The sequence below is a fragment of the Podarcis muralis genome, chromosome 3 (genome assembly GCF_964188315.1).
Source record: "Podarcis muralis chromosome 3, rPodMur119.hap1.1, whole genome shotgun sequence".
NCBI classification, from domain to species: Eukaryota; Metazoa; Chordata; class Lepidosauria; order Squamata; family Lacertidae; genus Podarcis; species Podarcis muralis.
The window spans coordinates 2,727,781-2,741,690 of NC_135657.1; the positions used below are offsets into that span (position 1 = coordinate 2,727,781).

Consider the following 13,910-nt stretch of genomic DNA (forward strand, 5'->3'; position numbering starts at 1 on the left):
TCTTTTTCATTTTTTATTGTAATACTTTAAAAAAAAATTAATAAATATCTTATTTTAAAAAAAAAGAATCACTCAAAGACTTGCGATGGGGACAAAGCTCATCGACTCTCTTTCCCCCGCCTTTGGTGGGTAGTGTCTACAGAAGCAAAACTGGCCATGGATTTGGGTGAGGACTTCACAAAAGGATCAGGCGAACTCCAAAAGCAGGAGAGGGCTGCCATGGTTGTTGGCTACGATAGCCAAAATGGAACTTCCAAGATCAGTGTATCTCAGAGAACCAGTTTTGGGGGGCAAATTCAATGGGGTGGCTGTTGCTGCCTCCTCTTCTGGGGGCTTCCTAGTGTGGGTTTCTGGTGGCTACTGTTGAGAATGGAATGGGGGGCAAGTTGGACCCTTGGTCTGGTCTGATAGGGGAAAGGCTCGGACTGTTCTTGCTCGGCGCTTTTGAAAATGCCCTCTGTGCATACTCAGCAGTGCTCTGTTTTTTGTGCTCTGTGTGGTGCTACAATAAGTTGCTTGTAGGGGGACATGGGTGGTGCTGTGGTCTAAACCACTGAGCCTCTTGGGCTTGTTGATTGGAAGGTCGGCGGTTCGAATCCCCACGACGGGGTGAGCGCCTGTTGCTCTGTCCCAGCTCCTGCCAACCTAGCAGTTCGAAAGCACGCCAATGCAAGTAGATAAATAGGTATCGTTGCAACAGGAAGGTAAACGGCGTTTCCGTGCGCTCCGATTTCCATCACGGTGTCAGGTTGCACCAGAAGCAGTTTAGTCCTGCTGGCCATATAACTTGGAAAGCTGTCTGTGGACAAACGCCGGCTCTCTTCCACTGCCTCCCGCAGTTTGGTCAAACTCATGCTGGTAGCTTCAAGAACACTGTCCAACCATCTCGTCCTCTGTCGTCCCCTTCTCCTTGCGCCCTCCATCTTTCCCAACATCAGGGTCTTTTCCAGGGAGTCTTCTCTTCTCATGAGGTGGCCAAAGTCTTGGAGCCTCAGCTTCATGATCTGTCCTTCCAGTGAGCACTCAGGGCTGATTTCCTTAAGAGGTTTGATCTTCTTGCAGTCCATGGGACTCTCAAGAGTCTCCTCCAGCACCAGAATTCAAAAGCATCAATACTCCGGCGATCAGCCTTCTTGATGGTCCAGCTCTCACTTCCATACATCACTACTGGGAAATCCTGGTTACACCCATGCAAAGGAGCATTGCGCAACGTGTCACCCCCCCCCCCGCCTGCTTTGCTCTCACCCCCCCCCTCGCCCCAGAAGACATCATTTATACGTATCATGAGCTGTTTCCCCCCTCCCCCTGCTATCTTCCAGTTTCTTAGGCTACCTGAGCAAGGAAATCTCTGGTGCATTTGAATATCCTGCGCAGTCCTTGCTCTCCACCAGCAGATGTATAAATAGCCCTTGCGGTCCGGAGCTGAGGCTGAGCTGATCCTCTCTCCACTCCCCCCCCCAACCCCCCCACACACACTGGAGCTTTTGCTGACGTCACCCAGTGATGCAGTCAGTGAGTCCCGTCCCCCCACCTCGCCTGCAAAAAGAGAGAGATAATTCTGAAGCAAAAGCCGCAATTCTGCTCCGATTGTGGGTTCCTGTTTCAGATGGAGAATTTCAACAGCAGAGGAAGAAGCCGTTGAGAAGCAGATCGTCCCAATTTATTCAGGGGGGGGGGGAAATACCCCAGGCTGTATAATCTCCAAATTTGAGACCCTAACATTTGCAGTAATATTTGCTGCTGGATCTGAGCGTTTCAGGGGCTGCAGGAGTGAGGCAGAGCCGCAATGGATTTTTCAAAACATGATTGACTTAGGAATCATAAGTCGGAAGGTTTAGAGGTGTGGATTTTGCTTTTGTTTCAAATCGGAGTTGGTTTTTTTAAGACATCCCCCTCAAAATTAAAATTCAGAAGTGATGTATTTTTAAATTATCTGAAATCTGAAATTCCCATTTTACTTTTTAAAATAATAATAATATTAATAAAAATCATTTATATCCCGCCCTCCCCTGCTGAGGCCGGGCTCAGAGCAGCTAACAACAATAAAAGTAACACAGCATTCTAAAACCAATGCATTGATTTATTAACAAACAAACAAAGTGCAAACATAACAAAAAAAACGAAAACGGAGTAAAAAATGGGAGGACAAATGTACAGAGATCCAGGGCAATTCTAAAGGGATAATAAGGTATTGACTCATACAAACAGTAAATAATTATAAAAAATACTGTAACAGTATTCCCCACCTGTGAGTTACATCACAAAGGAGAATGAAGCTTCAATATAGTCGTGAATGAGTCAGATATCTGCATATCTGTTGATGACGCTGAATGAGCCTGTGCCCCAGTATAGATACAAAAACTAATATCATTCCAATTTCACTTTTTATATACTGTATATAACGTTTGAGCAGGGGGAGATTTCAGCTGTGCTGCAGTCAATAGAAGAGGAGGACTTTGGGAGAGATTTCCCACTGTTGATATATGTACCTAATTTCCCCTGCAGTTTCCTCGAAGTGTAGAGTTGGAAGAGACCCCTGGGGTGATCCAGTCCAACTCAGCTTGGCAGAAGCCAGGAGGAGAGAAATTTCTTCCAGGCCCAGGAGCCCAATTTCTGAATCAAAGGTTTCTTGAAGGAGCGTCTCCACCCCCATCATTCTATCCGGACACTGAGGTCCAGCTCCGAGGGCCTTCTGGTGGTTCCCTCCCTGTGAGAAGTGAAGTTACAGGGAACCAGGCAGAGGGCCTTCTTGGTGGTGGCACCCGCCCTGTGGAACGCCCTCCCACCAGATGTCAAAGAGAACAACAACTACCAGACTTTTAGAAGACATCTGAAGGCAGCCCTCTTTAGGAAAGCTTGTAATGTTTGATGCATTACTGTATTTTAACATTTTGTTGGAAGCCGCCCAGAGCGGCCGGGGAAACCCATCCAGATGGGCAGGGTATAAATAATAAATTATTATTATTATGACTTCTTCAAGTCACAAGAAAGGAGATTCTCACTAAACATTATCATAGAATCATCGAGTTGGAATAGACCACAAGGGCCATCGAGTCCAACCCCCTGCCAAGCAGGAAACACCATCAGAGCACTCCTGACATATGGTTGTCAAGCCTCTGCTTAAAGACCTCCAAAGAAGGAGACTCCACCACACTCCTTGGCAGCAAATTCCACTGTCGAACAGCTCTTACTGTCAGGAGGTTCTTCCTAATGTTTAGGTGGAATCTTCTTTCTTGTAGTTTGGATCCATTGCTCCGTGTCCGCTTCTCTGGAGCAGCAGAAAACAACCTTTTTCCCTCCTCTATGTGACATCCTTTTATATATTTGAACTTGGCTATCATATCACCCCTTAACCTCCTCTTCTTCAGGCTAAACACGCCCAGCTCCCTTAGCCATTCCTCATAAGGCATCGTTTCCAGGCCTTTGACCATTTTGGTTGCCCTCCTCTGGACACGTTCCAGTTTGTCAGTGTCCTTCTTGAACTGTGGTGCCCAGAACTGGACACAGTACTCCAGGTGAGGTCTGACCAGAGCAGAATACAGTGGCACTATTACTTCCCTTGATCTAGATGCTATACTCCTATTGATGCAGCCCAGAATTGCATTGGCTTTTTTAGCTGCCGCGTCACACTGTTGGCTCATGTCAAGTTTGTGGTCAACCAAGACTCCTAGATCCTTTTCACATGTACTGCTCTCAAGCCAGGTGTCACCCATCTTGTATTTGTGCCTCTCATTTTTTTTGCCCAAGTGCAATACTTTACATTTCTCCCTGTTAAAGTTCATCTTGTTTGTTTTGGCCCAGTTCTCTAATCTGTCAAGGTCGTTTTGAAGTGTGATCCTGTCCTCTGGGGTGATAGCCCCAGAAAGAAGAACTTTCTGATGGCAAGACCTGTTCAGCAGTGGGACAGTCTCTCTCAGGAAGCTGTGGCCTCTTCTAGTTCCTTGAAGGTTTTTAAGCAGAGGTTGGAGGTCCACCTGTCATGGATGCTTCAGCTGAGATGCCTCCATCGCCGGGGTTGGTCTAGATGACCCCTGGGGTCCTTTTGAACCATACAGTTAAATGATTCTTGGATTCTATAAGATTGACATGGGGATTTCAAGAAATTGCCCCCACCTCTTCCCTCTCCACCCCACACATATCGTACAGGTGTGAAGGCTGACGCAGGACAGCAGTTGGGCGGCCATCAGTCAGGGACTCCTGCATTGCATGGGGCTGGACTAGATGACCCCCAGGACCCCTTCCAATACTTCCATCATCCCTTCCACCTTCCCTTCTATGTGGGGCTACCTTTGAAGGTGACCTGGAAACTACAACTAATCCAGAATGTGGCAGCCAGACTGGTGACTGGGAGCAGCCGCCGAGACCACATAACACCAGTCCTGACATTGGCTCCCAGTATGTTTCCGAGCACAATTCAAAGTGTTGGTGCTGACCTTGAAAGCCCTAAAAGACCTCAGTTCAGTATATCTGAAGGAGCATCTCCACCCCCATCGTTCTGCCCGGACACTGAATTCCAGCACCAAGGGCCTTCTGGCGGTTCCCTCATTGTGAAAAGTGAGGTTACAGGGAACCAGGCAGAGGGCCTTCTCGGTGGTGACGCCCGCCCTGTGGAATGCCCTCCCACCAGATGTCAAAGAGAAAAACAACTACAGTGGTACCTCGGGTGACATACACTTCAGGTTACAGACTCCGCTAACCCAGAAATACTACCTTGGGTTAAGAACTTTGCTTCAGGATGAGAACAGAAATCGTGCTCCGGCGGCGTGGCAGCAGCAGGAGGCCCCATTAGCTAAATTGGTGCTTCAGGTTAAGAACAGTTTCAGGTTAAGAACGGACCTCCGTAACGAATTAAGTACATAACCAGAGGTACCACTGTACCAGACTTTTAGAAGACATCTGAAGGCAGCCCTGTTTAGGGAAGCTTTTAATGTTTGATGCATTACGGTATTTTAATATTTTGTTGGAAGCCGCCCAGAGTGGCTGGGGAAGCCCAGTCAAATGAGCGGGGTATGAATAATAATAATAATAATAATAATAATAATAATAATAATAATAACAATAACAACAACAACAACAACAATAATAATTTATTATTATTATTATTATTATTATTATTATTATTATTATTATTATTATTATTATTATTCCACCATCCTGCGATTCGCTGGAGGTTTTGAATCAGACGTCCACCTGCCAGGGATCCCTTAGCTGCGATTCCTGCCTTGCAGCCGACCATTCTCTCCCCGAAGCCCCTCCTCAGGGTACCAGAGACCCCCCCCCACTCTTCCGACTCCCCCCCCAGAGGGGCGTGTCTAACCGAGGACTGCACCCCCCCCCCCGGGAGGATGGACTAGATGGCCTCTGGGGATCCCTCCTCTCAAGCCCACCACTCTCTCCCCGAAGCCCCTCTTCAGGGTACCAGAGACACACCCCCGCACTCTTCCAGAGGGGCGCGTCTAACTGAGGACCCCCACCCACCCCCTCTCCGCCCATGCGCAGAAGACCCCCCCCCCCCCCGTTCATTCATGCCCGCCTGTCTCCGCCTTCTCCGGGGCTCCGCCGCGGCGGTGAATGAGCGGCGCCGCAGAGCGAGCGGGGGAGCGCGGCGGAGCGGGCGCGGCGAGCCGGGGCTCCGCTGGCGAGCCATGTACGGTAAGGGGGGGGCGCGATGGGGGGGGGTTCCCGCTTGGCTCTCCTTTTCCCCGACATCACCAGGGACTGGCACCTTGGACCCTCCGTTTGCTGCGGGTTTTGCTTTTTCCTTTTCCTTTCTGCCTGGTTTTCTCTCTTTTTTTTGAAGTGGGGGGAATGTTGATCGTGCCATCATCCCCCCCTGCCACCCCAAATTCCGTCCACGAAGGTCACTTTCCAGCTACACCTCCTAGGGGTCGCCTCGCCCACCAGAAAGATGCAGGGGAACAGGCAAGCATCGCTGCCCCCCCCCATCTGAAAAAGATGCTCTAGGGATGCGGGGAGCGTTGCGCGGCTGTGTCGGGAAAGAAAAAATAAATAAAGCGGTCTTTCATCAGTTCTGGCCCCAGGAAACAAGATTTCCCCAGTTCTGCTTGGTTGTTGTTGTTGGGCGTGTGTTTTTTTTTTTTGGGGGGGGGGGTCTCGCAAAGAAGAGCGCCCCCCCCCAAAAAAAAATCTCCAAGGCCTGATAAATAGGTATCTCGTGGCGTTTCTGCACCATACCTGTCAACTTTTCCCTTTTCTGGTGAGGAATCCTATTCGGAATAAGGGAATTTCCCTTAAAAAGGCGGGGAGGGGGGGTAAACGTTGACAGCTATGTTCTGCACTGAAGCTGCGGGGAGAAGCAGTTCTATGCAAAATGGAGAGGGGGGCTGACTGGGAAGGAAAGAGTTAAGCAGCCCCCTCTCCTCTCCCCCCTTCTGAAAATCACAATATCTGCAGGGGCTGATACTGAAAAAGAAATAAAGTTTTTTGTTTTTTTAATGTAACTGGGTAGTGTGGTCCACAGGTCCGGGGGGTGTCTGGACTGTGCCCCCCCGCCCCGCCCCCAGCTTCAGATGGCAGTTTAAAATCCTCCCCTGCTCTCCCCCAAAAAAGGCACGAAAGGGAATTCCCCGCAGGTAGAAATCAAGACTGACAGGGGAGCTTCTTTGGTGTTACGGAGCAGGCAGGGTCTTGTTCCGGTGGCTCCACAAAGACATGGAGAAGAAATTGTGGAAATGTAGAGTTGGAAGGGACACCATGGGTCATCTAGTCCAGCCCCCTGAAAGTTTTCTTTTTATGACCGCCCCCCCCCCCAAAATCACGGCATTTCCTTTCCTCCAGTTTCCATTCCCCACCCCCACCCCATTTCCCTGGAACTCCGTAAAGACTACAAAGGACTCCAAAGTCCAGTAGAACAGAGCTCTGCAGAGAGTTTAAGGGCATCAAAGGGTTAATCTGACCCCCCCCCCCGCGCCGCAAAAATAAAAAACCCCTGTTGTATTGACAGCCTATTCAACAAAAGTTGTAGCCTCTGCTGGAGACCAGGGAACGCTTCTGCTGCGCAGGCAACTATTTTTGGCCACTGCTCCCTGCACGCCCCCCCAAAAAAAAACCCGTGTTGTTACTTAATTCCCTTGGAATGCCATATTCAATGGGTCCCATTCCTGCACCCCCTCCCCATATTTTGCTTGCAATAACTCAGCCTGGTGTCTGCAGCTGCCTTGCTCTGGGGGTGCAAATCCAGGGGAGGTTGGTCTGTGGGTTTTTTTTGGGGGGGGGCGGGGTGATCTGTGCAATTGGGTGTATGTGTGGGGGGGTCCTCTATTATCATAGAATCATGGGCATCCCCCAGGGGTCATCTAGTCCAACCCCCCTGCAATGCAGCATTCGCAGCTGTGGGTCTGTGTTTACAATCTGCTTTGTGTGTGTTTGCAGGGCGGGTGTGTGTGTGTGTGTGTGTGTGTGTGTGTGTGTGAATCTGGGCATGGTTACCCCCCCCCCCCCCTTGTTCAGGTTTGTCTGGCGAGTAATGCAATCCCAGGGCCCCGATCCTGCAGATAGCAGGTCGGCTCCCGCAGCCCTCTCTCCGAAAGCCAGCTTCAGTGATGCAGCTGGTCTTTCTCCAGAGTTGCAACAGGCAGATGTTTCTGAATCAGAGCTTGCAAAGGCAATTGGGGGGGGTGTTGGGGTTTGGGGGGGTGATTTGCACAAGGTTCACACACACCGAGCCGGCTTCTGCTGCGTCAAACTCCGAGATTCCTTGCAAAAGCTGAGCCAAGAAGAGAGCCTTTTCTTTTTGAAGCTGATCTCGTCGTTGTTCCATTGCAACCCAGAGAATAGGAAGGGTCATCTAGTCCAACCCCCCGCGATGCACGAATCTGGTTGGTTGGTGAGCTGAAAATACATCCTTCTAGGATTGCCACTTCCCCAGTGTTTTGCTCTGCTGCCCTGAGCCAGGAGCTCTAAAGCCTTAGCTGCTGCATCTCTGCTTGCAGGGCAGTTCTGTCTGTGACCGACTCTTCCAGTTTGAATGTCCGTGAATGTTCTGTGCCTGATCCATGGCGGAGGGAGTAAAGATGAGTTCAAAGATTGACTCAAATACCACTGCAACCTTTTGGGTTGTGTTTTTTTCCTTCTTCCTTTTTTTGCTTGATCTATTTTGGCTTGCATCCCAGTCATGGGTGAATCATGTTTCGTGAATAAACTGTGATATTGGGGCTGGGCTTGTTTTGGGATTTTGATATGGCCGTGAATCTCAACTGCAGTACTTAACCCTTGCGTTGTGGAATATTCCATTTCCTTCAGAAGATCAGTCCTTAATATGGAATAGTTACCGAGGAGAGAGATCCCCAGTTAACAAAAGAGACTTGCTGCAGTTTAGCTGGACCACAGAATCACAGCACTGTAGAGGTGAAGGGGACACCAAAGGGCCATCTAGTCCAACCCGCTGGAATGTGCAGGAACCACAGCTAAGGAATCCCCAACAGATGGACATCCAACCTCAGCTCAAAAGTCTTTAGGATAGTTTGCCATGACGGCAGTGGGCCAGACCTGTTTCTCACCTCAGTTCTCCATCTGTAAAATGGGCTCATTGAGCTCACCCATTTGCCTTTTGCCCAGTAAGGGCAGCCAAACCGCCTTGCTGCTTCTCCAGGGAACATCCGGGAGCCTTCAAGTCGAGCAATGCCAGAGACTTCCTCTTGGCAGTCTCTCTTGGAAGACATCCCATTCATATTTTTAATGTGATAGCGACGGTGGGATTAAATTCATTTGAGGGCTTATAAACTTGAGTACGACTTGTCTGCAAGCCTGTGTTTAAAAAGTGCTGCATAAATGAACATTAAAGTTTAACTGGCCTTTTTGTCACCTTATATATATATACTGTATAGCTAGTTGTAAAAAGCTGGCGTGCAATTTGCAAACATGGTATAATTTGCTGGATTCCTTCCCGAATCCGTCTGCTTGACATCTCCGCCGCAGTGACGTCTTTGCGTTCTGTCGAGTGTCGGCGGATTGCTGCCTTGTGGACGCTTTGCCAAAATATCTCTCCCTGTCCTCAGATAGTGCAAGGGGAGCTGTGTGCTGGCCTCAAATCACAATTTGGAGCGCAATTTTCCCAGGGATTTTTTCCTGCGCAGCCTCCACTGGAAATGGGAAGCCTCTAAATTCTTGCACAACTCCTATCCGTTCTTTCTTTCCCCACGGATCCTACATTGCAGGGGGTTGGACTAGATGTCCTTTGCGTCCCCTTCCTCCTGGAGGAGCAGAAAACAAGCTTTCCGTGTGACAGCGCTCCAGATATCCAAAGATGGCTCTCATGTTTAACATCCCTCATAAGGCCTGGTTATAAGACCCTTGATCATCCTGATCGGCCCACTCTGCACACCTTCCAGCTTCTTAAACTGTGGTGCCCACAGCTATGTCATCCTTACACAACACCCCTGCGAGGTTGATCAGCGTTGCTGGATTGCGGACTCTGTGTTCCAAACTAGCCAGGCGCATTTTGCACCTGGCTCTCGGCCACGTGCGACCAAGTGAAGATGCCCGGTTGCCAGGATTGGACACCCATCCAGGGATCCTCACATCTGGGCTGTTTTCGCACACTAATACAATCTCCTTTAGAATTCTGTCCGTTATATTTGACCTGCACAAATCTGAATGAATTTCAGGATCCCAAACGCTTTTCCTGTGCAGTCTAAGCAGGAGCAGCAATTCAGTATACAGTGGTACCTCAGGTTACATACGCTTCAGGTTACATACGCTTCAGGTTACATACGCTTCAGGTTACAGACTCCGCTAACCCTGAAATAGTGCTTCAGGTTAAGAACTTTGCTTCAGGATGAGAACAGAAATCGTGCTCCAGCAGTGCAGCAGCAGCAGGAGGCCCCATTAGCTAAAGTGGTGCTTCAGGTTAAGAACAGTTTCAGGTTAACTACGGACCTCTGGAACAAATTAAGTACTTAACCTGAGGTACCACTGTATTGAATTTTTGTCTCTCGCCTTCACCTGCCCTGCTCACAGTTGTGAAGAATATTCCTACGTTATGAATGGTCCGTGTCACCATTAAGAAAAAGAGGTCAGAACTGGCCAGTATATATGCGGACTATCCTTGGATCAAGGGAATTTTCCTTCTTTCACTTCTCCAAGTTCTTAACCCAATTCAAGGTCATCCCCTGAACCTGCCAGATTTATGTATTTATTTATTATTTTTACAATGCAAGTCATATATATAGATTTATTGATGTAGAGAGAGATGTTAAGCCAGCATAAACACAGGAGCAGAACATCTGTTTAAAACCATTGGAGGGGGAGAAACTTCTGTAACAACACCTTAAATATACTGGAACCCCTGTGGATCTGGCAGCGAGTGATTTTTTAAAAAAATGTCCTTATTAAGGGTTTTCTTGCGTTACAATAGTACAAGCATCGTCCCTATTTTCATATCATAAAGCTCCTTCCATAGATCAGTTATATCCCGTGTGAGACTTTATAGTGTTGCATAAAAGGTAAAGGTAAAGGGACCCCTGACCATTAGGTCCAGTCGTGGCTGACTCTGGGGTTGCAGCGCTCATCTCGCTTTATTGGCCAAGGGAGCCGGCGTACAGCTTCTGGGTCATGTGGCCAGCAGGACTAAGCCGCTTCTGGGGAACCAGAGCAGCACACGGAAACGCCGTTTACCTTCCTGCCAGAGCGGTACCTATTTATCTACTTGCACTTTGACGTGCTTTTGAACTGCTAGGTGGGCAGGAGCTGGGACTAAGCAACGGGAGCTCACCCCGTCGCGGGGATTCGAACCGCCGACCTTCTGATCGGCAAGCCCTAGGCTCTGTGGTTTAACCCACAGCGTCACCATAGCATCCCATAGGGTTGCATAGGGTTGCCATATTTCAAAAAGTGGAAATCCGGACAGAAAAGTTGAAGATGTTTTTTCGATTTTGCTAAAAGAAAAAACCTTCAACAACAAAAATAAGACTTTGGAGCCGCCTTGCCCCAAGATGGTAACTAGACATTCCGCTTTGGCGACTCTGACCTTGGTTCAAGGAGCCATTGGGCACCTAGATTATATACCTGAGTAACACCGATTGCAGGGTGCCAAAGTCACCCAGAGAGTCTTCGCGGCCCAAGTTCTTTGCTTCTGCTACTTGCCTTCCTGGCTCATCCTAGCTTGGTGTTTCACAATACCAGCAGGTCTCCCTTTCCTTGGCTCGCATCCTGCAAAACACTTAGTCCGATTGCGTTTTATCCTTTCCTGACCCCGCCGAAAGCCACATTGCTCGCAGAGGCAAATCCTTTACACTTAGAGGGCTGCTAATGTCAAACATCTGGCTGCAGCAGCTGGCGAAAGCCCTCTTTCCCCTGCAGCCTTCGTCGCGCAGGGAGAGATGATTAAATTTGCGCCCGTCCCTTCTGCGTCCTGGAGGGCAGGGGGCATTGGTGCCACCAGATCCCGGCCTTCCCGCCCGGGGTGGATTCTCTGCAGAGCGCATTTCAACTGGGATCCCTTTTACAAGCCGATCCGATCCTGGGGGGCTCAGATAATTTTCTACCGTGAGCCTTGCAAGGCAGGTACAAGTCCAGGTACTGAAGTTATTCCTCGACTTTTCTGCATTTCTGGCCTGGCAATTGCGCATTGATTCATAGAGGTCTATTTTGTCGCAGTGCATGGCTGGGGTTTCTCCAGAGCAACCAGGTTTGTGGGTGCCTTAAAGATAAAGGGACCCCTGACCGTTAGGTCCAGTCGTGGCCGACTCTGCGGTTGCGGCGCTCATCTCGCTTTATTGGCCGAGGGAGCCGGCGTACAGCTTCCGGGTCATGTGGCCAGCATGACTAAGCCGCTTCTGGCGAACCAGAGCAGCGCACGGAAACGCCGTTTACCTTCCCGTTGGAGCGGTACCTATTTATCTACTTGTACTTTGATGTGCTTTCGAACTGCTAGGTTGGCAGGAGCAGGGACCCAGCAACGGAAGCTCACCCCATCGCGGGGATTCAAACCGCCGACCTTCTGATCCGCAAGTCCTAGGCTCTGTGGTTTAACCCACAGCGCCACCTGCGTCCCTTGGGGTGGCACAATTGCCATTCCCTGGAGGTTGCAGGCTTTGCTTCTGGTTTGGCTGTTTGCAAACTTTTGGAGCAGGGAGAATCCCTGCTCCCTGCCATTTCTCCGCCAGGTCAAATTGGGTAGCCCAGCCCTCTCCAACCAAGTTCCCTCTGGAGTTGTAGTTCAACACCACCAGACAGCACCAGGTTGACAATGACTGGGCCATGTTGGTTTGGTTTCCTAAGCACCTGGGAGAATTTTCTGAGGGCAAGAGCTGTTTGACAGTGGAACAGTCTTCTTGCAGATGACACCAAACTGGGGGGGGGGGGTGGCTAACACCCCAGAGGACAGGATCACACTTCAAAACGACCTTGACAGATTAGAGAACTGGGCCAAAACAAACAAGATGAACTTTAACAGGGAGAAATGTAAAGTATTGCACTTGGGCAAAAAAAATGAGAGGCACAATTACAAGATGGGTGACACCTGGCTTGAGAGCAGTACATGTGAAAAGGATCTTGGAGTCTTGGTTGACCACAAACTTGACATGAGCCAACAGTGTGACGTGGCAGCTAAAAAAGCCAATGCAATTCTGGGCTGCATCAATAGGAGTATAGCATCTAGATCAAGGGAAGTAATAGTGCCACTGTATTCTGCTCTGGTCAGACCTCACCTGGAGTACTGTGTCCAGTTCTGGGCACCACAGTTCAAGAAGGACACTGACAAACTGGAACGTGTCCAGAGGAGGGCAACCAAAATGGTCAAAGGCCTGGAAACGATGCCTTATGAGGAACAGCTAAGGGAGCTGCTGGGCATGTTTAGCCTGGAGAAGAGGAGGTTAAGGGGTGAGATGATAGCCATGTTCAAATATATAAAAGGATGTCACATAGAGGAGGGAGAAAGGTTGTTTTCTGCTGCTCCAGAGAAGCGGACACGGAGCAATGGACCCAAACTACAAGAAAGAAGATTCCACCTAAACATTAGGAAGAACTTCCTGACAGTAAGAGCTGTTTGACAGTGGAATTTGCTGCCAAGGAGTGTGGTGGAGTCTCCTTCTTTGGAGGTCTTTAAGCAGAGGCTTGACAACCATATGTCAGGAGTGCTCTGATGGTGTTTCCTGCTTGGCAGGGGGTTGGACTCGATGGCCCTTGTGGTCTATTCAAACTCTAGGATTCTATGATTCTAGGAGGTGGTGAACTTGCCTTCGTTGGAGATTTTTAAGCAGAAGTTTTATCCTGGGTGCTTTAGCTGAGATTCCTGCATTTCAGACATTTGGATTAAAGGACACTTTGGGTCTCTTCCAGCTCTACAGTTCTATTATCCTAAGGGCTGATATACCCCAGAATATTTGCCTGCAGAGCAAAATAGCTAAAGCAAGTGTCCTCCCAGAGCCACGGAAGAAAGAGAACGGAGCCTCGACAAAGGATCATAGAATTGTAGACCTGGAAGGAAACCTGAGGGTCATCTAGTCCAATGCAGGAATCTCAGCTAAAGCACCCACGACAGACGACCATGTTTTTCAACATATTAAGTGGTATAGAAATGCTGTAAGTAAATAAATATGGTAGACACCCACCTGCAGTCCAAAGTGTTTGCAGTTCAGGCCCAGGTTGACTGAGGTCCAGCGCCGAGGGCCTTCTGGCGGTTCCCTCACTGCGAGAAGCAATGCTACAGGGAACCAGGCAGAGGGCCTTCTTGGTGGTGGCACCCGCCCTGTGGAACACCCTCCCACCAGATGTCCAAGAGAGAAATAACTACCAAACTTTTAGAAGACATCTGAAGGCAGCCCTGTTTAGGGAAGCTTTTAATGTTTAATAGGTTATTGTATTTTAGTGTTTTGTTGGAAGCTGCCCAGAGTGGCTGAGAAAACCCAGCCAGATGGGCGGGGTATAAATAATATATTATTATTATTATT

General features: G+C 49.1%; 1 protein-coding gene across 4 annotated transcripts in view; it reads left to right on the forward strand.

Moving 5' to 3' along the window:
* The window catches only part of EFR3B (EFR3 homolog B), a 121,878-nt gene that overhangs the window by 19,709 nt on the left and 88,259 nt on the right, over positions 1-13,910 (forward strand). The window contains exon 1 of one of the 4 annotated variants that reach the window (XM_077925366.1): positions 5,532-5,652. The exons of 2 other annotated variants lie outside the window; for them this stretch is intronic. In XM_077925366.1, coding sequence (XP_077781492.1) covers positions 5,646-5,652 — 7 coding nt within the window. In that variant the 5' untranslated portion in view covers positions 5,532-5,645. Of the gene's footprint in view, positions 1-5,531; positions 5,653-13,910 lie in introns of those variants that run through there. One more of the 4 variants, XM_028725270.2, reaches the window with a different exon arrangement.